This window comes from Oratosquilla oratoria, chromosome 3 (genome assembly GCF_046742065.1).
Source record: "Oratosquilla oratoria isolate Oo_2021 chromosome 3, ASM4674206v1, whole genome shotgun sequence".
In the NCBI taxonomy this organism is placed as follows: Eukaryota; Metazoa; Arthropoda; class Malacostraca; order Stomatopoda; family Squillidae; genus Oratosquilla; species Oratosquilla oratoria.
Window position 1 is genome coordinate 40,360,254 of NC_134779.1, and position 27,698 is coordinate 40,387,951.

Here is a 27,698-nt window from a genome sequence, read left to right on the forward strand (position 1 = left end):
CTCTCTCTCTCTCTCTCTCTCTCTCTCTCTCTCTCTCTCTCTCTATATATATATATATATATATATATATATATATATATATATATTCCAAAATGCTTGCCAAATTGGGCATTAGTGTTGCCAAAAAAATGCCAAAATTCACACAAATTAATGCCACAAAATGTTGGAACCACCTGCGCTCAAACTGATCTAAACCGGACGTTGGTCGGACAGGCCTGAGCGTGTATAAAACCCTTTAAACTCCAGCCATGAGAGATGGCCGCCAATGTGTGATTACAGCGATGTTTCCACAGTGTAATGACAATCATTATCAGCATACCCGTTTATCAGTTTCTTATCTATAGGCTTTGAGGGCGAGGAAGCAGTGATGCGGTACTCGATTGTGGTTGCATGCGCAAAGCATTGTGCGTACACTACACATCTCAGTCATACTTCATCGATGTAAGTTGGTCATATTGCTGTTACTGTACACGATTTGTACCATCCATACTTCACAGGTATTATTGGCATGGCTGTTTATTGTATGTATCGGCAAAAAGTTATATACTTATTTACTATCGGCATTTTCCTGTGTCATGCTGCATTGCTTGTTACATTGATAGTGGGCGGGAAACAGGGATGTCGCTTCTTCTACAATAATGTTAGGTAAAAGGGAAGGTAAATTAATAGAAGGTGGGGGTTACATACCTTATTTATTTGATTATTTTTTCGAGGTTTGCGGGGTTGGGCGTCCCGATCTCAGAAAGGTAGAATGACGCCTTGTATTCGACATATAACAACAGAAATGTTAAAATGCGTAAAAAGTGTAGTAAAATATTACACTATACTTAGTCCGTATTTTCCAAAATAAAACTATGAAAGTGCTGTCATTTCCTGAATTTATTTTCATCGTTCGATAATTTTAGATAAGGTAACTATTTTCACTTAAAAATCATTTAAAGGCCCTGTCAAACGGTAGTATTGTCTCAGTTGCAGTTGGAAAAATAATTTTATTATTGTCTGGGTGGATCCTATTCATCAGTATAAAGATTCATTAATTAATTTTCAGCCATGACAGTGTATGACAATATCGCTGTCCTTACGGCGAATTTTGGAGGGAAATACGCCAGAAACAAATATATATTTTTTTTTCGCCAATCAAAATGCGGCGGCACTATTAAAATATCGTCGATGTAGAACAGTGAAAAATGGGAAAATCCAAACCAATATTTGGCAAAACTTACCCTGACGTAATATAACTCAGTCTCGCTTAAACATGTAACATAACCCAACACAATAAAACACGAGTACTGTACTACCTAACCTTGTATCAACCAAACCAGTTGTGGGGTTAAAATAGCATCTCTCTGTATTGTGAAAATAGTTATAGGAAATTATACTAAATCATGAGAACCTATTATAATAAAACAGTATCGATGGGACGTTAAACTTTAACAAACATATAGAAAACAGTAGTAAGTACGGCTGGCTTTTCTTGGAGAAGGCCAGTGGGAGGATTTGAAGCAAATAGGTACAAACATATGTATATGTATTTCTGTTGGGCTCATGTCTGGGGTGATGGGGGTATTGAGTATTTACCTAGTTGTATTTTGCGGGAAGGAGAGCTCCGCTCGTGGTGTCCCGCCTTTGTATCTCGCAGTGTCTAGTTTGCTCTTAAACTCATGAATGGTTTTTGCTTACACTATTTCATTGTCAAGTTTATTCCAAGTGTCCACCACTCTATGTGGAAAATGCTTTTCTTCAGATCTCCTCCGTAGCTATGTTTTTTTGTTTTTTTTTTCTATGTCCTCTTGAGCTTCTCCTGTCCCAGTGACTGTTTTGAACTGCTTGTTTGATGATATAAGTGGGAATGTTTTATTGTGGTATTGTCACTGGTACAGATGGTAGGTTGTCGGATGTGTAAGTAGTTTACAGTACTCCTGAAGTAGATTTTTTATTGTATTCTGTTGGTGATACTTGTGACTTGTAGTGTGAAGGGTGGATCTTGTATAGTGCTCTAGTGTAGAATTGTGTTCCTGTAATTTTCATGTGTTTTATGAGGAAGGTTTTGGTTTCTATGTGCAAGTGTCCAATTGGAGTTGATTTGGTGCATTCTATCAGTGTTGCATTTTGTAAAGTTTGTACATTGTATTCATCTTGCTGATTGTTGGGAACCATGCAGTGGAGACATATTTGAGGGTGATTCTTGTGAATACTGAATTGTTTGTTGTTGGTTATTAGATTTTTGTTGTCCAAACTCTTTGCTTGCAATGGATTTAAGTAGGTTTGTTTGGTCCTGGAGCTGCAACGTCTACGTCGTGGGACCACCCCCCAACCCCAAGAGTTGGGGGCCAATCAGCAGCAACCACCCCTGGCCATCAGCTCTACGCAGATGGCACCGATCCCCAAGGAGGAACTATGCCTACCTGGGGGAGTACCACAATCCTTTTTTTCCAACACACAATGTTACGTTTTTTCTGCACTGAGGGGTCATTTTCCGGTGATCACCCCTCTTCTTCTACTTTTAGCCGGAGATGTAGAGAGCAATCCTGGGCCCACCACAAAATACACATGCCCAACATGCTCTAAACCCATTACTTCGAGCAGACAGACAAGGGGCTCAGTTCAGTGCAATATGTGCAAAAACTGGGCCCACCTCACTTGTACAACACTTGCTGACACAAACCAATACACAAACACTTGGACATGTTCTACCTGCCCTCCAGTAACCCCAATCCCACCTCCCCAACCACAGCCAACACCCTTACCCACTCCCAATTTCCCTTTGCCCTTACCCCCGATTAGTACTCCCCTTCCTTTGTCCCCGATCTCTCCTTTCCCCCCCTCTGACCCAGATCCTACACCTTCCCCACTACCACCCCAACCTCAACCCCAAACGGCAACATACAACACATACAAAACACACAACATCAACATATTACAACACAACATTGACGGTATTAACACTAAAAAACATGAACTTGAACACTTTCTTAAACAACACAACATACACATTGCAATTTTACAAGAAACAAAATTAAGACACTCACACAAAACACCATCATTTCATAATTACACCACCATCAGACAAGACCGGACTGACGGCAATGGCGGTGGACTCATCACCCTGATCCACCATTCCATCTGTTTTGTGGACACAAGTGCCACAACCAAAATTCTCCTCCCTACCACAGATAACACAACAGAAACCCAATCCATTCGTATCCGCACAGGTAACAATTCAACACTAACAATAGTTAACATGTACATTCCCCCCCAATCATCCCCCACTGTTCCAAACACCTTCAGACCTCAACTCAGCCAACTAACCTCAATCCCCAACCTGATCATGGGTGGTGACTTCAACGCCAAGTCGTCAGCCTGGTTTGTCGACAACCCTGACACAGACAGAGGGCTTGATATACAGACTCAATTCGACTCATTGACTATCATGAACAACACGCATAATCATACACATATCCCATACCAAGCCCTCTACACTCCCTCCTCTCCTGATATCACCTTTTGCTCCCCCTGCCTAACCCCAACAACATCATGGAGAGTGGTCGGAGCCCTTGGCTCTGACCACCTTCCAATCATCATCACCACCAAAACAAGATGCACCCCAGCTGGCCACAGACACACTTACACCAATTACAAGAGAGCTAACTGGGAAGCCTTTACTGAAGAGACAGAACAACATTTTGAAACACTTAACAGTACACCAATCACAAACATAAACAATGCTGTGCACGCTTTTAATACAATCATACAAAACGCAGACAAGAGATACATCCCTAGAGGCAACAGAAAATCACACAACCCCAACTTCACACCAGAAATCCAAGACCTCATCAGACAACGTGACACACTTAAACACGATACCCCCACACCTATCCCTCAAAACATAGCAGACCAAATACAAACACTAAACACTGTGATTGCCAATAAAATACATGAACAAAAAACACAAAATTGGCAAAACTTTATTAATACACTTGATCACAAAACAAACACCAGCAAATTGTACAAAACACTCAACAGCATCACACTATCCAACACTAACACTACACGCTCTCACGCAGCAATAATCACAACAACAGATAATCTACCCTCAAACAGACAACAAGCAAACGCACTCATTTGTCATTTTGCACAGACGAGCCATCTTACATCTCACCCTGACGACCGACGCACCATTCGACGTAAGAAAGACTTCCCCACAGACTCAGACTATACACCCTTCATAGACAGTCAGACAAAACTCATAACGCATAATCTCAAGCACTCATCTGCCTGTGGCCCTGATAACATAAGCAACATCCACCTAAAACACATTGGACCACAAGGTATACACACACTCACAAACATTGCAAACTACAGCTATTCACACAACACTATACCCGACATCTGGAAGCATGGTAAAATAATCACCATTCCAAAACCGAACAAAGACCCAACAATCCCAACATCGCACCGCCCAATCACACTTCTCTGCACCCCCTCTAAAGTCATTGAACGCCTAATACTTAAACTTGTCACACCATATATTCCCCTTGCTGACTCACAACACGGCTTTAGGCCACTACACTCCACAAACACTCTTCTGACAAACCTCACACAAAGAATTTTTGATGGCATCAATTCAGATAGGCCCCACCACAGAACACTTCTTATAACATTGGACATTAGTAAAGCTTTTGATGGTATCCCCCGCCACAACCTAACAAATAAAATATATAACACAGACATGCACAATAACACCAAAAGATGGCTGGCCAATTATCTGGTAGGCAGGAATGCTCATGTGTCATATAATGGCCAATCATCGCACATCAGAAACATTAAGAACGGAGTACCACAGGGCTCAGTTCTATCCCCCACATTATTTAATCCATACATGCATGACTTACCCACACCAGACACCTCAGAAATACAAATCTCTTCCTACGCAGACGACATAACAATCACATGCACACATTGTAACACAGATAAAGCTGCAGAAATAATCCAGCCTTACCTTGACACACTCAACACATGGTTCATCACAAACAGACTCAAAATAGCTCCAACCAAATCTACAGCAACACTTCTCACCAACTGGACAAAAGAACACAAATACATACCTCATCTCTACATCAACAACACTCTAATACCACACACAAACACACCGAAAATTCTTGGTGTAACATACGATACATCCATGTCTTTCAAACAACACCTCACAAACATAAAAAACAAATGCACACCTAGACTTAACGCACTTAAGTCAATCACTGGAACAACATTTGGACAAAACAAAGAAACTAATATAACAATATACAAACAATGCATACGCTCAGTGATGAATTATGCGAGTCCTGCATGGGCTCCTAATCTCAGTGAGACACACCACAACACCCTTCAAATCATACAAAACAAAGCCCTAAAAACAATTACAGGCTGCACAAATACATCACCTACAGACCATTTACACCATGAAACAAAAGTCCTCAAAGTCAAGGACCACCTCGACATGAGAGGCACACAAACACTTGCTGCAGCCACCACAAACACATCACACCCGCTACACTACATAGCAGAACACCCACACACACCAAGAAACATTAAAACAACACCCAAAGACCTTTATTACGCACAGATACTCTCTTCTCTTCCTCCACAACCACCAAATACCAGCCTCCAGAAACATATTCATAATCACATCACTCACCGCTCCATTAACACACTGAAAGACAACACACTGCTGCATGCCAGACCCCCTGATATCCACCCTTCTGAATCCTCTCTCCCACGAAAGGACAGAGTCCACTTGGCCAGACTGCGATGCGGTCACCATCCAGCACTTCTAAGCTACCAGAAGAGGCTGGACGACCGTGTTGTGAACAGCTGCCCAGGATGTAACACTTCACCCCATACCATACAACACATAATGGAAGACTGCATTATACACAATCATGCACGCAAACAACACAACATACACTCTATAAAGGATTTGTGGGAAAACCCAGTTTCGGCTGTGGCCTTCCTTGGGGAGACGGGACTGCTCGGACAGACAGTCTAGGGAACGACAACAACAACAACAAGTAGGTTTGTTTTCTTGTTGATATCTGCTTTCAGGTCTCTAATATATTTAGGTGTAGGTATAACTTGGCCCATTGCCATCTTGGCCCATTTACTTGACCAAGTCAGCCCACCTCAGTTAGGTTAGGTTAGGTAGGTAGACAAATTGATCCTACATTAATTTCTTTGACCTCTGCATCTATCAAAATAAAGCTGGCATCTCAAGCAGCTGATGCCAGTTATAGATGTAGGGTCAACTTGGCCCATCTACTTGCCCAAGTTGGCCCGCCACAGGTTAGGTAAGTTAAGTTAGAGAACATGAATCTATCATACTTTAATTTCTTCTTAATATATGGGTTGAAAGTCATATCAGTATTAAATGCAAGCCCTAGAATTCTAGGGTTCTTTTTATTTTATTACATTTTTCATGGTTGCCTGGTGTGAGTAACACACTGTTGACTTCCGGGGTGAAGGTTCCATTCTGTCGTTTTTGGGACATTGTTCCAATTTGTTCAAGTAGGCTTGGGTACTCTTTTCTATTTTGTATTTACTGTGCTGGGTTACTATTGTCAAGTCACCTGCATATGAGAGAAAATTGGTGTTTAGTTCTAGTTCTGGAGTTGGGAAATTGCAATTCCGGGTTATAGTGTTGTGCGTAATGATAGAAAGAGGACCGGAGGAGGGGTTTGTACTTACATATGTAACGAATTAGCATTCAACCCCCGTACAGACCTTATGAGTAACGATGGGCACAAAGCTGTGTGGATAGAAATATTGTTACCCAAATTGCATCCCATCTTATATGGGGTCTGTTACAGACCACCAAAACAGATGTCCTTCTATAGCGCATAAGAATCTACCTGCTTCAATCGGGTCAATATGCATGACCAAGAAATTATTATCCTAGGTGATTTTAATATGAATCTGGCAAGTACAAATAATAATCTTATTAAGGCATTGAGAAACTTGCTAATATCTCATGGCCTGACACAACTGATTGACGAGCCCACTAGAATAACAGGCACATCCAGGTCCATCATACATCTTATCCTGGTCTGCGATCGTAACAAGATAACGCAGTCTGCTGCTTGTGATTATGGTCTTAGTGACCACAAGCTCATATATTGTACTAGGAAAGCTAGGAAGATGATTTTCAACAAGCACAACACAGTGAAGCTTCGTTCCATGAAGCATTACTCACGAGAGCATTTTGTAGATGAATTGGGTAGGACAGACTGGTCACCAGTTCTAAATTGTACCAATGTTTATAAGGCTTGGTCTAATTTTAAGTACACATTTCTTACTATTATAGATAGAGTAGCGCCTCTCAAAGTGATACGAATAAAACAGAGGACGGAGCCATGAATGACTAATGAAATACTGGGTTTGATTAGAGATAGAGACAGATTTATTGCCAGATTTAGGAAAAGTGGAAATAAGGAGGACTATAATGGCTTTCTGTACTATAGGAATCAGGTGAATTATTGGAAGGATAAAGCCAAAGCTGATTATTGTACTAAGATGGTGCACCAGAACAAACACGATCCAAGGAAGCTTTGGCAAACGCTGAAGACCCTAGAAGTTCACACAAAGCCTAGTAACAAAGTAAACAGGATAGGACTCTTGATAAACGGCGAGCTCAACTCTGATAGGAACACCATAGCCAATCACTTCAACACCTTTTTCACAACCATTGCCACAAAACTAGTTAATCCCTCCCTACAGGTTCTGGGAAGTTTGGGCTTAGGTATGTTCAGGAGTATTATAGGACAAGTCGTCAAAGTGTTTCAAACTGCATAAGACCATTCAAAAAGAAGTGTTTAAGGGGGCCACCCCCAAAAACTCCTTGGGCTCATATCTCGCTTCTGATTCATCCAATTGCTTTGAAATTTATTTTAATATGTTGTTTGTTGGTGTAAAGAAATGCTATTTTGTAAATTTCATGAAATTTTGATGAATGGTAGCAGTTACAAAAAAAAAAACATGGTTTTTTTTTTTGTTTCACAAGATTCATTTTTCACTTAATTGCTTTGAAAAAATTATCATAGAAACTTTGTTCATATATCTACATTTTGTTGGATTTGTTTTTCAATTTTTTGTTTTGTCTTTGAAGGAATTTTTTTTTTTTCGAAAAAAAAATTAGGTCTCCTGAATCCCATTTTTTTTTTGGACAAATTGAAAAATCTAATTCCAACAAAAAATTCTATTTTTGTTGAAGTATAAATTGATACCTAACATAAGTTGATCAGAGTTTTTACCGATTTTGTGAAAATATTTGAAGTTCAAAAAACAACATTTCGAGATATCGGCTTCTAAAGTTTTTTTTCGTTTTTTTCCTTTTCCTGCCATGTGTATTCATCTGATTGGCATGAAATTTTCACATATATATATGTATATATACATATATATATGTATATATACATATATATATGTATATATACATATATATATGTATATATTGTGGACTTAGTGGAGAATGAAGAGCAATGGGGGGTGACTGCTGTTGTGGCGTGGGTGGGAGTGGTGGCGGAGGAGGAGGTGATAAGCTGGACGGCGATAACACGCTCTCCCCTTCATCTCTGCTAATTTCTCCTTGATCTGAAGAGTCTTGATGCCCTTTACTCTTCTTGAAGTTGGATATCCTCGATAACGTAAGCGTACGTTTGTAAGTCATCTTGCAAGACGAATATAAAAGAAATATTACAGGAACGCAGCGTTGCGTTGTCTGTAATGTCTCTGTATGTACTGGACGTGAGTAGCTAGGAATACCACACGCATGCGGGGAAGAGATGCCATTTGTCGAAATTTATATAAAGAAAAAATTATTTTAATGATAGTTCTACATAATTATAAGCATTGAATGATACCTCATTTTCTAGCGCACGCGTCAGGCTATGATGCAACACCCCGGGTCATTTAAAAATGGCATCTGAGGGGGAAAAAAATATTTTTCAGAAAAAAACTTCAAGTGATAGTTTCGGGTAGGACTGACATCTTGAGCTGATAAAAGTGAAAAGTGAAATTTTAAAAATATTCGTAAAAAAAATCACCGGGGTGGCCCCCCTTAAATTACTGGCTAGCATAAGTGTCAATAAGGCTACAGGGTTAGATGACATTCCTGCGAGGTTTGTTAAGGATGGAGCCTCAATTATTACTCCCCCAATAACCCACATAATAAATTAGTCTATTGGTTCAGGATTTATCCCAAGCGACATGAAAAGGGCTCGGGTAACACCTCTTTACAAGAAAAACGCAAAAACTGAGGCAGGTAACTACAGGCCTGTTTCAATTCTAGGTATTATATCGAAGGTCTTGGAACGTACCGTATACCATCAGTTAGATACCTACCTCAGGGAACGTAATCTACTATACGGTATGCAATCTGGTTTTAGAACGAACTACTCAACAGACACCAGCTTAATATACCTTTACGATCTGATAAAACAGGAATGTGACAGAGGTAATAACACGGGTTTAGTCCTGTTGGATCTTCAAAAGGCATTTGATACAGTGGACCATGATATTTTATTAAAAAAACTTCAGGCATTAGGAGTGGCGAATATTGGCTGGTTCAAGTCCTACCTTACAGGTCGCAATCAACCAGTACTCGATGACATAGAGATAACTTGTGGTTTACCACAAGGTTCAATTCTAGGACTGCTACTGTTCCTGATCTATATTAATGACATGCCAGGTGCGGTGCACTGTAAGTTACTGCTATTTGCAGACAACTCCTCTCTAATTGTCTCAGGTAGGGACCCAGTTGAAGTAGAGGAGAAACTGAGTGTCAAACTGTCATCGGTCCAGGACTGGCTCATAGGTAATAGGCTGTCCTTACACCTCAGTAAAACGGAAAGTATTGTCTTCGCATCCAAACCTAACCTCAGGAAATGCAGCGATGTACAGGTCAGATGTGGGGTTAATGTCTTGGAGTCAAAACAAGAGGTAACCTATCTTGGAATACCCTTAGATCAGTCCCTCTCAGGGAATGCCATAACAGATAAGATTGTTTCCAAATGTTCACATAAAGTCAAATTTTTGTACAGAAAAGCCAGAAATTTTGATCTGGAAACAAAGAAGCTTCTGGTCTCAGCCTTGTTACAACATCACTTTGATTACGCTTGTAGCTCTTGGTACAGTAGTCTGAGCAGAAAAAACCAGTCCCGGCTACAGGTTACGCAGAATAAGATAATTAGATTCATACTAAACCTACCTCAACGTAGTCATATTGGTATTGAAGAATTTAGCAAGGTAGGAATGTTACCTGTAAAATATTGTGTCCAGCTGCTGAAACTAAACCAGGTTTACAATGTCATTCATAATTCTGCTCCCTCATATGTGAGCTGTAATTTTACATTATCGGCTGAGAACTGAACCCGGAACAGTCAAGAGTCTCTTATTGTACCTCATGCAGGTCCCTTCACCGAAAACAGTTTTCACTTCACAGGTGCTCAACTATGGAACTCACTACCTGTGTCCATTAAGAAGACAAATAGCAAGGTTACCTTCAAGAAAAAAAGCCAAGGGTTACTATATGTCTCAGCTATGGACAGAGAACAGCCTTGATTTTGTGTACTACTAGCTTAGTGAGGGATACCTGATTCCATGAGTAGTACCATCCATATCTGCATTCACTCATAACTGTTCTGACCTCCACTCCCCCCCTTTTTTTTTTGTCATTCAGAAGTTTAGTTCAGCATAACAATGATTGATGATTAGAAATTGGTTTCCACCTTTGTTTTGCCAGTCATAATATGGTATATGTCTCAGGTAGGTTCCGAGAACAGTTATGATCTGACCTTTTTCCTCATTCTCCTTGTTGTTTTACTCATACGAGTACTGGTCCCCTGTACCCTACCTCTGGTGCTTCAGGTTATAATGTACTACTCCTTGGTGCTCATAGTAATTGCCCACTCTGTCCTGAGATTCAGGTTAAATGTTAGATTTAATTAATAGGCGACCCTAGCTGCAGTGTAGGATTTACTATAACTACATGTTGTTACAGATGTAGAATATTGTACTATATCATTAATGGTCCTACTCTGATATAGTACTCACTCATACATGTTGATAAAGATGTAGAAAAATGCAGTATATTATTAATAGTACTACTCCGATATAGTACTCACTCATACTGTTTTGTTACAGTTTAACATTATTTTGTTGTTCCTTTGCTTAATGCAATGTTCCTTTTGGATGGTGCTCAAATTCTTGGACTCAATGTTCCTATGTGTACAACCATTTCAGTAATATTAGCAAAACTATAACAATGTTTATGTGTCATATGTGTACTGACTGGTATTACTCATGAGTTTCTGTGGTCCCCTCAACCCCCTACGTATGTTGTCTGTGTGACTTAGTGTAGAATAATAACCTGATGAGGACCACAATGGAAATAAGCGTACATGCTTTTTGTGTTATCCTCGGCAATTTACATTTATTATTTCGAACTATGTGTTCTTGTCATTATTTGCACTTCATGTACATTGATTCATTGCCAAATAAAGTCTATCTATCTTTCTATCTCATGAAGAGATTGAGTATTAAATGTGAAAGAATTGTACCCTGAGGGATTCCATTGTATAGCGTTTTTGTAGATGAGATTTAGTGTTTTGGGTTACTCTGCACTGTCTTCATGGTTAACCAATTCTTGTCATTGTTTTGAATGTCCCTATGATCTTTTTGAATAGTACAGTATGTGTCTAGGGACATTGTCGAAAGCCTTGCTTATATCTGTGGCAACCATAACTCTTCTTTCTGCTGGAGCTTTTTTTCATTGAATCCTTACAGTATTTGTGTGATCTTTGTGAGCAGGGTATTAGCAGAATGGCTTTTCTTAAATCCACATTGCCGTTGGTTGGTGGTGGTAGATATTTTGGACAATTTACAGTTTCACCCAACCAACGATTTTCTTATGTGGCTTATGTGTTTCTGGTGAGATATGTTGTGTAATGATTGATTGTGTATATCATTTCCGTCGCAAATGCATAGTTTTCAAGTAATGAATATTTAAACTTATGTCTACATCTCCCCAACGATCTTGGGGGACCTGTGGGAAATCGGGATTTTTGGGTGGGGAGCATTAAATCGAGTAATGCACATTGCAAAACAGGTCTAAAATCAACAAGAACACAAAAAAAATATATATGAAAATACATAAATTACACCTTTGATGGCAGCAGTGGCAGTGGCTGACACGAGCGTAGCCATGTTATTGTTGAGCAGCGTTACCAACAATTCGCAAAATTTCTCGCTCTATCTGCTACATTTAGTGAAGCCCACCACAACCCTCAACCTCTTCCTCATAAGGTAATGCTAATGCTATTATTGTGGTTTTAATTTATGGCAAATATGGATACCATTTAGTTTATTAGTTATAATAAACACATGATTATACTAATAGTTATACTTTAAAGAGATCTCAAGTTACGTTACTAAGAGTGCTTTGGAGGGGTCTGAGGGGGCAAAGCCCCCAGGTAGGTTAAGTTAGATTAGGTTTGGTTTGGTTAGGTTGAGGTTTGGTTTGGTTAGGGTAGGTTGATGTTAGGTTTGGTTAGGTCAGGTTTGGTGAGGTTTGGTTTGGTTATGTTAGGTTTGGTTTGGTTACATTAGGTTTGGTTAGGTTAGGTTAGGTTAGTTGTACACAAAATTGCAACTCTTGGTCCTCTCAAAGCTTCATGAATTTATTCCCTAATTTAGGGTTAGCAACTCTTGCGTGGGCAGAGTGGGCTTCGCCAAATGTAGCAAATAGAGCGATAAATTTTGCAAATCGTTAGTACCGCTGCTCAACAATAACATGGCTACACTCACTTCAGCCGCTGCCACTGCCGCATTCAAGGGTGTAATCTATGTATTTTCACATATTTTTTATGTGTTCTTGTTGATTTTAGACCTGTTTTGCAATGCGCATTACTCAATTTAATGCTCCCCACCCAAAAACCCCAATTTCCCACAGGTCCCCCAGGAGTTGTAGGCATAAATCTAAATATTCATTACTTGAAAACTATGCATTTGCAATGGAAATGATGTACACCATCTATCAATATATCAATATATATACATATCTCACCAGAAGTACATAAGCCACATCAGAAAATTGTTGGTTGGGTGAAACTATAAATTTACCAATATTTCTGATTTGATTCTTGCTGTTATCAGCCTTTCCATTAGTATGGATATTGTGGATAGTAGAAAGATTGGTCTGTATGATGCAGGGTTTTCAGGGGGTTTGTGTGGTTTCAAGATTGGGATTATGTTAGCTCATTTGAGTTCTTTTCCAGATGTGTGGGATTTTGTAGTGTGATTTGGTTGAAAATCTCAGGTAAGGATTTTAACCTCTTCACTCCGGGGCACATCGCACTTTGGCAGCATTAGCTGCCCGACGTGCGATGTTGCGTCATAATAATCGCATTATAAAAAATAAAGTCGGTGCTCAATCATTTGTTCTCTTTCACCCGTGAATTTTGATAACCATAGAAAATATGATGAAGCCAGTTTAGAGAGAATGGAGGTTACCTTGGTACGACTACAATAAATATAATCAAGACGCTGAAGTCAGCATCATTGCGTACCCACTTGCTCCTCATGATGCCTACGTAGGCGTCACCGTATGGAAGTGGTTAAGACTATTTAGCCAAGGTGTTTGGGATAGATGGATGAGATCTTGTTTGGGCCTTCAGCTTTGGAGCTTTTTAATTTCTGTATGGCCCCTTTTATATTTTTACTTCTGAAAAGGTGGGTGACTTCAGTGTCAGGTTTGATTTTTGATATAATTAGAATTATTTTCCTATTTTCTGATGTAGGCTGAAACTTGTTTTGGAGACATGTTTGTTGATGGTATTATATTGCTGTTTTGGTGATGGTATTTTACCCTGAGTTGTGCCAAGTGCTTCATGGGTGGGATGGAGTGTATTTACCTAGTTGTATTTTACTGGAAGGGGAGCTATGCTCGTGGTGTCCCGTCTTCATATCTCATTTTATCTAGACTGTTTTTAAATTCATGTACAGGTTGTCGTCGACTTACGACCAAGTTCGGTTCCGACAGACAGGTCGTAAGTCGATCTGGACGCAAGTCGGACTTTATATATATATATATACGGTATATATTACCCTTTATATATTATTTTTGTTACTGTATATATACTGTATATTTTGCATACTGAAATAATCTTAGCATCTTTGAACTATGTTGTATAGTATTTTTAACCTTTTCATAATTTTATCTGATTTTCTTTGGGAAACGTAGCTTAGGCCTAAGTATACTGAATAAAATCCTATCATCTTTGACCTATGATACTAGATACTGTATTTTTTAACATTTTTATTATTTTACCACCAGACTTTCTTTAGGAAAGGTATGCATACTGAATAAAATCGTATTATCTTTGAGCTACGTTCTTTAATATTCCTTAACTTTTTTATAATTTTTGTTAGGAAACGTAGCCTAGGCCAACGCATACTGAATAAAGTCCTGTTATCTTTGACCTACAAATACTTTTTTGTTTGTTAAGTTAAAATCATTGCAAGGCACAATTAGGAAAATTTCTATTTCAAAACACATTCTTTTCATTTACGTAGTATACCGAAAATATCGTTATCGACAATAGACTAGGCATAAACAAAGTTTACTGTTACATTTTATAATCGCAACACATAAAAATACAAAATGCTGTACTGAACATATTATTATCAACAACAGACAAAGCATAAAAAAGTTTTATTGTTACATTTTATTAATTGCAGAACATATAAAGAATACAAAATGTAAGGTAAAATTTTATTTAAAAACACATTCTTTTCGTTTACGTACTGTACCGAACATATTGTTATCGGCAACAAACTAGCCAAGGCATGAAAAAAAAGTTTTGCTGTTACATTTTATTTATTGCAAAATATATGAAAATACAAAATGCAATGCAAAATTAGGAAACATTTTACTTCAAACAAACAAAATGAAAAAATATTTAGCTGGCTGAGATGCTGACGCTGCCGGCAGCCTGCCAATACTATCGTACTTGCGTCTCGCGGCGTGCAAAGTAATTGTACCGCACTGCCAGGCATAACATTACAATTCTATTGCTCTATTAAATGTTAAATATTATTGCACTGTCTCGTGGTCGTAAAGTCGATCAGTCGTAAGTCGCATAGGTCGTAAGTTGACGACTACCTGTATTGTTTTTGCACACACTACTTTCTCATCTAACTTATTCCAAATCATGTCTATTACTCTGTAGGGAAAGCTGTTCTTTTTCAGGTCACTTCTATAACTGTCTTTCTTAATTTTCTTTCCATGTCCTCTTGTATTTCTACTATCCAATTTTATTAGATCCTCTCTATCAGTAGTTTCTATGCTTTTTGTGATTCTATAAATAGTTATCAAGATTCCTCTCTCTCTTATTTGCCCTAATGTCTGTAGCTCAAGTTTTGCTAGTCTCTCTTTATATGATAATTCTTAGAGTGTTGGTGCCAATTTTGTAATTGCTCTTTGTAGTCTTTCAAGTTTTGTTATACATTTTTTTTGTACTTGGTGACCATGTCACTGCATATTCCAAACTTGGTCTTATCAAAATGACTAGTATTTTCTTCACCATTTCTTCATCCAGGTATGTAAATGCCACTTTGATTGTTCTTATTAGATTATAAGTTACTCCAAAAATTTTGTTCATATGTTTCTCAGGTGACATATTATCATAATAATGACTCCCAGGTCCTTCTCATTTTCTACTTTTTTTTTTTTATTTCCTCTCCCAATTTATATGATCCCACTATTATTTTTTTGCTTCTTCCAAATTCCATTATACTACATACATATACCAAGGCTTTTTCCGCCTTACAAGGGAGGTAGCCAAAAAGGGAAAGGCATAAAATCATTTCTACTCATTCCATTCCTGAATACACTCCACACCCCTCCACCCTCCCTCTTATCTTAGCACCTCCTGGATGACAGGTCATCCCTGCACCTTGTCCACTGCCCTGGGTCAGAAGCAGTGTCACAAGACACAGCACATCCACAGCAAGGCCGCTTCATTAAATCGGCGACCCCCCCTCTCCGTCCCCTCATTGCATAAAAGGAGAAGTCGGGAGAAATCCCTTTGGGCTGCGTCAAATTTTGCTCACACATACTACCTCACCCCCCATTCCCCCGCCCATTACACCTCATGCAATCACAACATCATCCATATACAACCATTCTCCATTCACCTCTGTCTTCCGTCCTCTCCTGTCCTTCCTCAACAGACATTCCCCTCTTCCCCAACGCCCCCTTCACCCCATCCATCCACCTCATCCTAGGACGTCCCCTCATATTCACTCCCTCCACATCTACCTTCCATACCTCTTTTACTACTCTTTCTTCACTCATTCTTTCCACGTGTCCAAACCATCCTAATATTCTTTCAGCAACCCTATCTCCCAGCTCCACCCCTGTTCTCCTCCTCACCTCCTCATTTCTCACTCTATCTAGCCTAGTAACCCCCATCATACTTCTCAGACACCTCATCTCAAACACATTCAATCTCCTTCTCTCTTCCTCTTTTATGTTCCATGTTTCTGCCCCATACAGTGCTGTTGGTACAATCACTCCTTCATACAGTCTCCTCTTAGCCTCCATTAGCAAATGTCTATTCCTCATTACACTCTTTAATCCACCAAGGCATTTACTCGCATCTCTCAATCTACATTCTACCTCCACCTTCACCCCACCTTTTCCTGCCACATTTGCACCCAAGTATCTAAAACTATCGACATCCTCCAGTCGCTCTCCTTTAATGCTCACTTCCAGTCTACTGCCACTTTCACCCCTTGTACATCTCATCACCTTACTTTTACCCACATTTATCTTTAACTTTCTTTTATCACATACTCTCCCAAACTCTGCCACCAACTTCCTCAATCCCTCCTCCGATCCTGCCACAAGCGCAGTGTCATCCGCAAACAACAGCTGGCTCACCTCCCACTTTTCTCCATTTTCTTTAACCATCTCCAATCCCTGACCCACTACCCTTATATTTACCTCTCGCACTACCCCATCCATGTATAAGTTGAACAGGCAGGGCGACATAACGCATCCCTGACGAAGTCCCACCTCGAACCACTCACACTCATTATACTACACTTCTTAATATTGAATTCCATCTCCCACTTCCTACTCCATTCCCATACTTTATTGAGATCACTCTGTAGTGACTCACAATCTTCTTCAGTGTTCACTTTTTCAACAATTTTGCATCATCCGCAAAGAAGCTCATATAACTTTCAATTCCTTTTTCCATATCATTAATATATATACATACATACATATACCAAAGGCTTTTTCCCCCTACATGGGGAACAGGCAAAAAGAAAAAGGCATAGAAACCACTCCCACCCAATCCATTTCCTATATATTCCACTCCCCTCCACCCTCCTCCCTCACTCTTATCTTGGCATCTCCTGGATGACAGGTCATCCCTGCATCCTGTCCACTGCCCTGGGTCAGAAGCAGTGTCGCAAGACAAAGCACATCCACAGCAAGGCTGCTTCATAAAATCGGCGACCCCCAATTCCATCCCCCCATGCAGAAAAGGAGAAGACGGGGAGAAGTCCCTTCAGGCTGTGTCATATTTTTTGTCATACATATTTCCTCACCCCCCATCCCCCACCCACTCCCACTCATGCATCACAGCATCATCCATACACAACCACTCTCCATTCACCCCTATCTTCTCTCCTCCCATCCTTCTTTCACAGACATTCCTCTCTTTTGTAATGCCCCTTTCACACCATCCATCCATCTCATCCTAGGATGCCCCCTCATATTCACTCCTGCCACCTCTGCCTTCCACACTTCTTTTACTAATTTTTCTTCACTCATTCTTTCCATGTATCCAAACCATCCCAATACTCTTTCATCAATCCTATCTCCCAGCTCCCTTTCCACCCTTGTTCTCCTCATCTCCTCAATTCTCACTCTATCTAGCCTAGTAACCGCTATCATACTTCTCAGACATTTCATCTCAAACACATTCAAACTCCTCTCTTCCTCTCTCATGTTCCATGTTTCTGCCCCATACAGTGCTGTTGGCACAATCACTCCTTCATATAACCTTTTAGCATCTATTCCCAAATGTCTATTTCTCATTACACTTTTTAAACCACCAAGGCATTTACTTGCTTCTCTCAATCTACATTCTACCTCCACCCCACTCCTCTCTTTCCTGCCACATTTGCACCCAAGTATCTAAAACTATCCACTTCCTCCAGTCTTTCACCCTTAATGCTCACTTCCAGCCTACTGTCACTCTCCCCCCTTGCACATCTCATTACCTTACTTTTGCCCACATTAATCTTCAGCTTCCTTCTTTCACACACCTTCTCAAACTCTGTCACTAACTTCCTCAATCCCTCCTCTGATCCTGCTACAAGTGCAGTGTCGTCAGCAAACAACAACTGGCTCACCTCCCACTTTTCTCCATTTTCTTTAATCATCTCCAACCTCTGACCCACTACCCTTGCATTCACCTCTCGCACCACCCCATCCATGTAAAGATTGAACAGCCAAGGCGACATAACACATCCCTGACAAAGTCCCACCTTTACCTCAGACCACTCACTCTCTCCATTTCTAATCCTAACACAAGCTCTATTACTTTCATAAAAACTTTTGACTGTTCTCAACAGCTTTCCTCCTATCCCATATATCTGCAGTACCTCCCACAGTGCCTTCCTGTCTACCCTGTCATAAGCCTTTTCCAGATCCATAAAAACCCCAAAAACATCCTTACCTTTTCCTATAGCTTTCTCACATATCTGTCTTACCACAAAAATCTGATCTACACGACCCCTACCTGTCCTAAACCCACATTGTTCCTCACCAATTACTCCATCTGTTCCTCTCCTAATCTTCTCAATCAAGACCCTCCCATAAGCCTTTCCAACTACACTCAACAAGCTGATCCCCCTTTCCCTTGTAAAGCAGAACTATACAGGCACTCCTCCAGTCCTCTGGCACTCTACCCTCTCTTAAACAAACATTAAATAACCTCACCAGCCAGTCTACCATAACTGTACCTCCTTTCTTCAGACATTCTGTATGGCATCCATCCAACCCAGCCTTACCTGCTCTCATTATCTTAACAGCTGCTTTCACTTCATCCTTCCCTATTTCTCCTCCATTTTCCTCACTCATCACTCTCATTTTCTTAGCGCTTCCCACTGCAACTACCTTTCCCCTCCTATCCTCCTTCACATTTAGCAACTCCCTTAAATACTATGCCCACCTTCCTCTCACTGCCTTCTTTTCCATTATCATCTCTCCATCTGCACATTTTACCTTTTCTTCTCTACTTGATTTGCCTCCTCTTTCTCTTTTAATTTCCTTCCAAAACATCTTTTTATTACTTTCAAAATTTTCTGTCATACTCTTACCCCATTTCACATCTGCTCTCCTCTTTGCTTCCTTTATCCTATGCTTAACTTCCCTTCTCTTTACTTTGTACCTCTCATACAATTCTCTCGTCCTAATTTGTAGCCAATCTATGGATGCCTGCTTCTTCTCTTCTACACTTTTCTTTGTTTCCTCATCCCACCACTCAGTACCCTTCCTTCTATTTCTTCCCGCGCTCCTTTTTCCACACACCATGTTTGCACACCTTATGACTCCCTCCTTGAACCATCCCCATTCCTCCTCCACCCCTAGTTCTACTCTATCCTTTACTCCCTCCCACTCCTCTTTCAGCTTCTTCTTATACTCATTCTCCTTCTTTTTCTCATTGAAGCAGTTCACTTTAGGTTCCTCCCTACCTTCTGCCCTTTTCCTCTTTCTCCACCTATTCTCCACTCTCAGTTTACCTTCCACCAGAAAATGATCTGATATTCCCCCACTCTCTCCCCCATAGAACATGTACATCCTTAACTCTTCCTACCATACTCCTGGTCACCACTATATAGTCCATTAACACTCTACCACCCTTCCATCCACCACCCTCCCCCATGTGGACTTATGCTTGACTTTCTTCCTAAACACTGTATTTGCTATCATCAACTCTCTTTCAAGACACATCTCCACCATCAATCCTCCACTACGATTTTTACCTGGAACTCCATACTTCCCAATCACTCTGTTGGTTCATTTCCTACCCTAACATTAAGGTCTCCCAATACAACTACATTGTCATTTCTCCCTAATCCCTCTATGCACTCATTTATATACCTAAAAAGCCTCCCTTTCCTCTACACTCTTCTCATTACCAGGCCCATACACACTTACAAAAACCCACATCTCCCTTCCCAGCTTCACCTTCATCCACATCAACCTTGATGAAACCTCCTTCCACTCCACTACCTGCTTACTTATCTCTTCACTTATTAGTATAGCCACCCCTTCTCTCCCTCGTCCCCTCTTCACTCCTGAATACCTCTCAGCTACACTCCCAAACTCACAGTTGCCCTTTCCTTTCATTTTAGTTCCACTCAAAGCCAGCACATCCATCTTCTCACAAACATACTGCCTATCTTTTCCCTTTTACTCTCATCTGTACCACATCCATGTGCATTAAAAGACCCAAACCTTAGAGTACTGGTTGGAAAACTCCCAGACCCTCTTATGGCTTTGCTTTTTTTTTTTTTTTTTTTTTTTTTTTTTTTTTTTTTTTAATAGGAATGTCCCCTTTTGGGGCTACAGGTAGCAGGACTCCTAATCCCATCCCCCATCCCGTTTTTGTTGCCTTTTACGACTCAAGTAGCATTCTCTTCCCCCACCACAGGGTAGGTGAAAAAAGGAAATGAATATTCAGAGAAATGGTACAGGACAGTAACAAGGGGTTGAGGACAGCATAACAAAGGGATAGTCGTAGTATAAAAGTGTCATAATTTCTCTATGAACAGAGTTTTCCTCTATCACAGACAAAATGATGTGTGGCTCTGGTCTGTAGGGGCACCCCGTATGGACCCTAAAGTATCAACTGCATGCTACTTTGCCACAATAACATGCAGCCAATACCCCAGATAGGGGCCAGAACTGTTCCTTGTGGAACACCACTTATCACTTCATCCCAATTTGAGTGTTTGTCACCACTCTCATTTTTCTTTCATGCAAGAAGTCTTCCATCCATTTCAGCAGTTTGTCCTGTATTCCTCCTGCAGTTTCTAATTTCTCAAGCAACTTCTTATGTGGCACCTTATCAAAAGCTTTTTTCAGGTCTAGAAATGCACAATCAGTCCATCCATCTCTTTCTTGTATTACATCTATTAGCCTTGAATAGAAACACATTAAGTTTGTGACACATGATTGTCCTTGTCTAAATCCAAATTGCCTTGGATTTAGTACATTGTTTTTTTCTAAATGCCTTACCCATCTAATTTTGATCATTCTTTCACAAATTTTAGCTATTGTACTTGTAAGAGAGACCGGTCTATAGTTAGTAGGGTCTTCCTTGTTTCCCCCTTTATATATTGGTACTATATTTGCTCTTTTCCTTCTTTCAATGAAGATAGATAGATAGACTTTATTTGGCAATTAAACAATGTCCATGAAGTGCAAATAATGACAAGAACACATAGTTCATAATAATAAATGCGAATTGCCGAGGATAACACAAAAAGCATGTACGCTTATTTCCATTGTGGTCCTCATCAGATTGTTATTCTACACTAAGTCACACTGACAACATATGTAGGGGGTTAAGGGGACCAGAGACAATTATGAGTAATACCAGTCAGAACACATATGGCACATAAACATTGTTATATTTTAGCTAATATTACTAAAATGATTGTACACATTGTTATAGTTTAGCTAATATTACTAAAATGTTTGTACACATAGGAATATTGAGACCAAAAATTTGAGCACCATCACAAAAAGGAACATTGCAATAAGCAAAGGAACAACAAAACAATATTAAACCGTAACAAAACAGTATGAGTGAGTACTATGTCAGAGTAGTACCGTTAATGATATACTGTTTATTAGACTATGTATTTTGTATGTTAGTTCATTCCTGCATTCTCTCAAAACCCAGCTTGCCATTTCGTCTGGTCCATGCGATTTTCTGACATTGAGATTACTCAAAAGTGTTTCATTATTTTATTTCTTGATACTTCTATCTCTTTCATAGAGGGGACTTTCTCATCCCATTCGATATCTCTAGGTTGTATGTTCTCCCTTGTAAACACCAATTTAAAATGCTTGTTCATAATTTCTGCCATTTCTATTTCCTTTGTGTATTCATCTCCTCCTTTTCGTAGTTTCTCTAATTCTTATTTGTTTTTCAGTTTGTTGTTTACAAATCTGTAAATTAGTTTTGGTTGATGTTTACATTTTTCTATGACATCTTAATGTATTTTTTCTTTTCTTCTCTGCACACTTGTACATATTCATTTCCATAACCAGTATATATTTTCCATTTTTCAGGTATTTTGTCTTTTTTCCATTTTATCCAAGCTTTATCCCATTTGTCTTTAACTCCCTACATCTTTTGTTGTACCAGCACTTTACATATTCTTTTTCTTGCTTTTGTACTGGAACATACTTTTCCACTCCTTTATAATTTTTTGTCAAAATATTCCATTTCTCTTCTACTGTTGTTTCCTCCTTGTGTATTCTTTCCCAGTCAGCTTTTTGAAAGAATTCCCTTTTTTTTATCATTTTTTTTTATTTATACATCAATCTTCCCATTCTATATTGTTCATTTGTTCATGTATTTTTCCTCATTTAATTCCAGTTCAACCAATATGTGGTCACTTTTACTTATTGGTGTCTTATATTCAATCTTGTCCATTATTTTGGGTTCTGATGTGATTATTAGGTCCAGTCTCAAAGGTTCTTCCTCATTTCTATACCTAGTATTTTCTTGTATCCATTGCGTCATTGTATGTTCTATAATCATATGAAGTAGTACATTTCCCCATAGGTCGTCTCCACCCTTCACTGTCATCTCTTCCCAGCAGATTTCTTTACAATTACAGTCACCCATTATAACTATTCTTCCTCCATCTTCCATTATCTTAGTGTTATCCTTGTGTCTTCTAACATATTTTTGTGTTCCTTCTCTTCCCACGAAGCCGTCTTAGGAGCCACATAATTTACTACAAACTTCCTGCTTTTCCCATCCTTGTCCTCCACTTCCATCATAATCATTTCTATTCTTTCCATATGTGACATTCCTCACATTTATATCCTTATTAGTCAGGAACATAACTCCACCCCTAGTTTTACCTCTCTGTTTTGAATCCAATAATTATATGCATCATGTCCTACACTGCTGGGTGGTAGTTGACCTTTCAATTTTGTCTCTAAAATTCCCATTATATCTGGTTCTTTTTCCTTCAGGTAATCATTCAGTTCATTCAAGCCACTCAGTTTGACATTGGTTGTAGGAAAAATGCTTGAATCAGTAATAGTAAATAGACTCAGAGAACACATTGAAAGACATAATTTAATTCGTGATTCACAGCATGGTTTCTCCAAGGGTAAGTCATGTGTGACTAATCTTCTATCCTTTTACACTAAAGTATATAAGGCATCAGATAACAATGATAATTATAATGATATTTACCTTGACTTTAGCAAAGCATTTGACAAGGTGCCACACCAGAGACTACTAAATAAAATCAAAGCCCATGGCATAGGAGGAAAAGTGTAAGAATGGATTAGAGCTTGGATTAGTAACAGAAAACAGTGGGTCACCATAAATGGAGTAAAATCTAGGCAGGGCAATGTTACTATTGGGGTCCCCCAGGGCTCGGTTTTGGGTCCCTTGTTGTTCAATAGTACATAAATGACTTAGACAATGGGATAGTGATGTTAGTAAGTTTGCCGACAACACAAAAATAGGACACCTAATTAGGTCAGGAGACGACGCAGAGATTCTGCAGGATGATCTTAACCTCTTCACTCCGGGGCACATCGCATGTCTGGCAGCATTAGCTGCCAGACGTGCGATGTTGCGTCATAATAATCGCATTATAAAAAATAAAGTCGGTGCTCATTCGTTCATTGTCTTTCACCTGTAAATTTTGATAACCATAGAAAATTGATGAAGCCAGTTTAGAGAGAATGGAAATTACGTAGGTACGACTACAATAAATATAATCAAGATGGCGACGTCGGCATCATCGAGTACCCACTTGCTCCTCATGCTGCTTATGTTGGCGTCACTGTATGGAAGTGGTTAACAAATTGTTCATATGGTCGGTGAAATGGCAAATAAACTTCAATATCTCTAAGTGTAGCGTGTTAAACGTAGGGCTACACAACCCCGAAAATAGATACAGATTAGATAACATGCTTTTAAAGAAAACTGAGTGCAAAAGAGACTTGGGAGTTCTAGTGTGCCCGGACGTTAAAACCAGGAAACAGTGCATTAGCACCAGGAATAAAGCTAACAGAGCATTAGGTTTCATTGCTAGGACAGTAATGAATAGAAGTGCAGAGGTAATTATTAAACTCTATCTAGTGATAGACCCATCCTTGACTATGTGGTACAGTTTTGGTCTCCATCCTACAGAATGGACATCAATTCACTAGAATCAGTACAGAGAAGAATGACCAAAGTGATACATGGACTCAGAAATTTGCCTTAGGAAGAGAGGCTTAGGCACCTTAACTTACACTCTCTGGAAAAATGCAGAGTGCGGGGTGATCTGATAGAGGTGTTCAAGTGAATCAAAGGCTTTAACAAAGGTGATGCAAACAAGGTCATCATATTAAAACAGCAGGGCAGGACTCGCAGTAATGGTTATATACTGGACAAATTTAGATTTAAAAAGGAGATAGGCAAGAATTGGTGTACTAATAGGGTGGTCGATGAATGGAATAAACTTAGTAACCATGTAGTAAGCACTGAGACTATCAGTTGTTTTGATAAATTATTAGACAAATTTATGGATGGGAATGACAGGTGGTGATGGATACGGAGCTGCCTAGTGTAAGCCTTATGGCCTCTTGCAGTCTCCTTCATTCGTATGTTGTTCTTATGTTCATCTATATTTGTGTAAGACAATTTTAATTTTCTGCTCCTTCCATTGTGTTTTCTTTTCCCCTTCTGTTTTTCTCTGCTATAAACTATTTCCTTACTTTCATATTCACTATCCAATGGAATTTCTCTTTTTGTGACTCTGTTCTCTTCTCGTTTTTCCCGTAGCTTTTAATCTTTTTGTTTTCTCCTCTCCTCTTTATTAATTTTTCTTTTTATCCATACCTGTTTATATTGATCAATGTCTGCTAGTTTCCCTGTTTTTGCTAAGATATTCCCTGCTGTTGTTTGTGATCTGAATTTAACCTGAATTGGTCTGGTCTTATCTGTATTGTATTTCCCTAGACTATATTTTTCTTCTATTTCTTTCCCTGTTTCTGGTTCATCTTCTTGAACTACTAATATCTTATTTACTTTTTCCTTTTCTTCCTTTATTCTTGTAGTCCTATTTAGATTATACTTCTCTTCCATCCCTAATATAATTATACATTTCTTTTTATCCGCTAAGTCTCTTACTATATTCTCCTTCTCCCTCATCACTTTAATAACTGCGTCCTTAGCTTGTTCTTTCATCAGCTGTTCCATTATACCTCAAAATTCCATTTTATTGTTCTCTTGTACTTTTTTCCAACCACTTACCTCTTTTGCTATGGACTCTTTATTACTCCTCTTCAATTCCTCATTCTCATCCTTTACTTCTCTTAACTGTCTTTTTAATTCTTCTATTTCTTTAGTTAGGTTTTGATTTTCCTTCTTTAGTTCTTCCAGTTTATCAACTCTTTGAGTGATCAACTTTAATTGGTTAAACCTAACTTACCAATTTTCATTCATTTTTTTTGTTTCTCCTTTAGATTTACTAGTCGGGGGAGGTTGTCATTTCCTCCCTCATCAAATCCATGGAAATAGTTATCTTCACCTTCCATTGCACTGCTCTTATCTATATTTCTAATTTTTACATTTTTACTAATCTCTTCGACTTCACCATTGTAGTCTGGCTGTCTTTTGTTGACATGCCATCTGACTTCCTGGACCCAATCTTCCCCTTCCTCATTTCCTTCGATTTTCCTCAGTAATCCTTCCCTTCCTCCTTTTTCTTTACCTTCCCACTACACCACAAGCTTTCCCCTTCCCTATTAATATAATACAGGTACTTCCTTGTTGTTGTGATCCTCGAAATTTGTAGATATCACCTGAGTGCAAACTTCGTTGTCCCTTCGATCGACGTGTGTGTGTTTAATTTTGAGCGTTTGATGGTGTTTATTTTGCTCCACATTTTGGAATTATAATTTTTTCCATTAATTTGTTGGTTATTTTCTCCAAGCTTTCTATTTGTTGTTGATTAGACTTGTGATGCTTCTATTTAATTACATTTTATATTCTTTGTCCATGCCTGGGGAATTGATTGCATGTTATTTTTGGGTTAAAAGCTGCTCAGTAGCATGCAACTGATACTTTAGGGTCTATATGAGGCTGAGCAGGTTAGGGCGTGGGTACTTGCGGCAAAGGTCAAGGGGATGACAGTTCGAGTCCTGCCACCGGTGAAATTGAACCAAAGGCATGGTTCATTAAATTCCATGCTACAAAATCCTCTGTAAAGGGCACCGTCCTAGCCTTCTGCTGGGGGGAATTTGTGATGTTAAGCCATAAGATGAGGCATCCCTATGGACCAGAGTCACACATCATTTTGTCTGTGATAGAGGAAATCTCTATTCATAGGGAAATGATGCTACTTTATTATACTATGACTGTCCCTCCATTATTCTGGCCCCCACTCATAATGCAATGGTATATCAAGGGAAGATTGTTGTTAGTTATGTTGAGGTTGCAAACAAGACCAACCACTGAACTTCCTACTCCCATCAAACCCCTCTAGACATTAGCCCAACAGAACACCCCCCACCCCCCAAGAGAAGCAAGAATCACTCTAGCACAACTTTTTTCAGGAAACTGTCCAGGATTAAAACAGAATAAACTTAAAATAGGCCTGGCCACGGAAACAAACTGCTCCAGAGACAAGCATCACACAGAAAACTATGAACACCTCATCCTATAGTGCTCCATCCTAGCCATGCCCAAAAAACAAAATATAATATTTTATCCATGATTGACTTGAACCAATCCAATGACTGTTGCCAGTTACCTGGGAGCCATGGGTCTCCTGCAAGAGAGATCTGGGGCAACAGATTAATTGTTTAATTACATGTTTTGCAGGATTTCATGATGTCAGATAACAATAGCATATTCACCTCCAGACCAGAGAGTAGAGTTCCAAATAGTTCTTTCAGCACACAACTTAAGGCTTTACTAGTGCGAAATGTGACAATCAAGAGACGAGAAAGGCGGAAAACCTTAAGTGTGAGTTTTGCATTGCTCTCTTATCTTTTAACTTTTTTTTTATATAAAACAGGTTCTACTCTTCCTCTATTTTCCCATAAATGTATAAATGCCACATTCAATTTTCTGTAGTAACACAAATAATATATATATATTTTTCTTTTTATCCAGGAAATTCTTATACCCTTGTATTTCATCCTTGTACTGGCATTAGTGCGGATGATTGTGAAGGACACTACCTTTGATGCAGTTGATCATACAGTTGGTCATGCAGCAGTGAAGGAATCTTTTGTACAATTTCATGGTGAAGAAATCCATGTTGCTCCTGATACAGATGAGGTGAGTACAGCTTAGAATGATTTTTTCCTT

General features: G+C 39.2%; 1 protein-coding gene across 4 annotated transcripts; it reads left to right on the plus strand.

The window, feature by feature from the left end:
* Nucleotides 1–307: 307 nt before the first annotated feature.
* Nucleotides 308–27,698, plus strand: LOC143022000 (uncharacterized). 4 transcript variants are annotated; one of them, XM_076179934.1, is made up of 3 exons: nt 308–441; nt 27,207–27,350; nt 27,501–27,698. In XM_076179934.1, the coding sequence occupies exons 1-3, from the start codon at nt 391–393 to the stop codon at nt 27,681–27,683; spliced, it is 378 nt and encodes a 125-aa protein (XP_076036049.1). In that variant the 5' UTR covers nt 308–390; the 3' UTR covers nt 27,684–27,698. The 4 variants fall into 4 exon arrangements, with proteins under 4 accessions (XP_076036049.1, XP_076036059.1, XP_076036052.1 ...); XM_076179944.1 differs by having other exon boundaries at nt 353–497; XM_076179937.1 differs by lacking the exon at nt 308–441 and adding an exon at nt 23,461–23,490.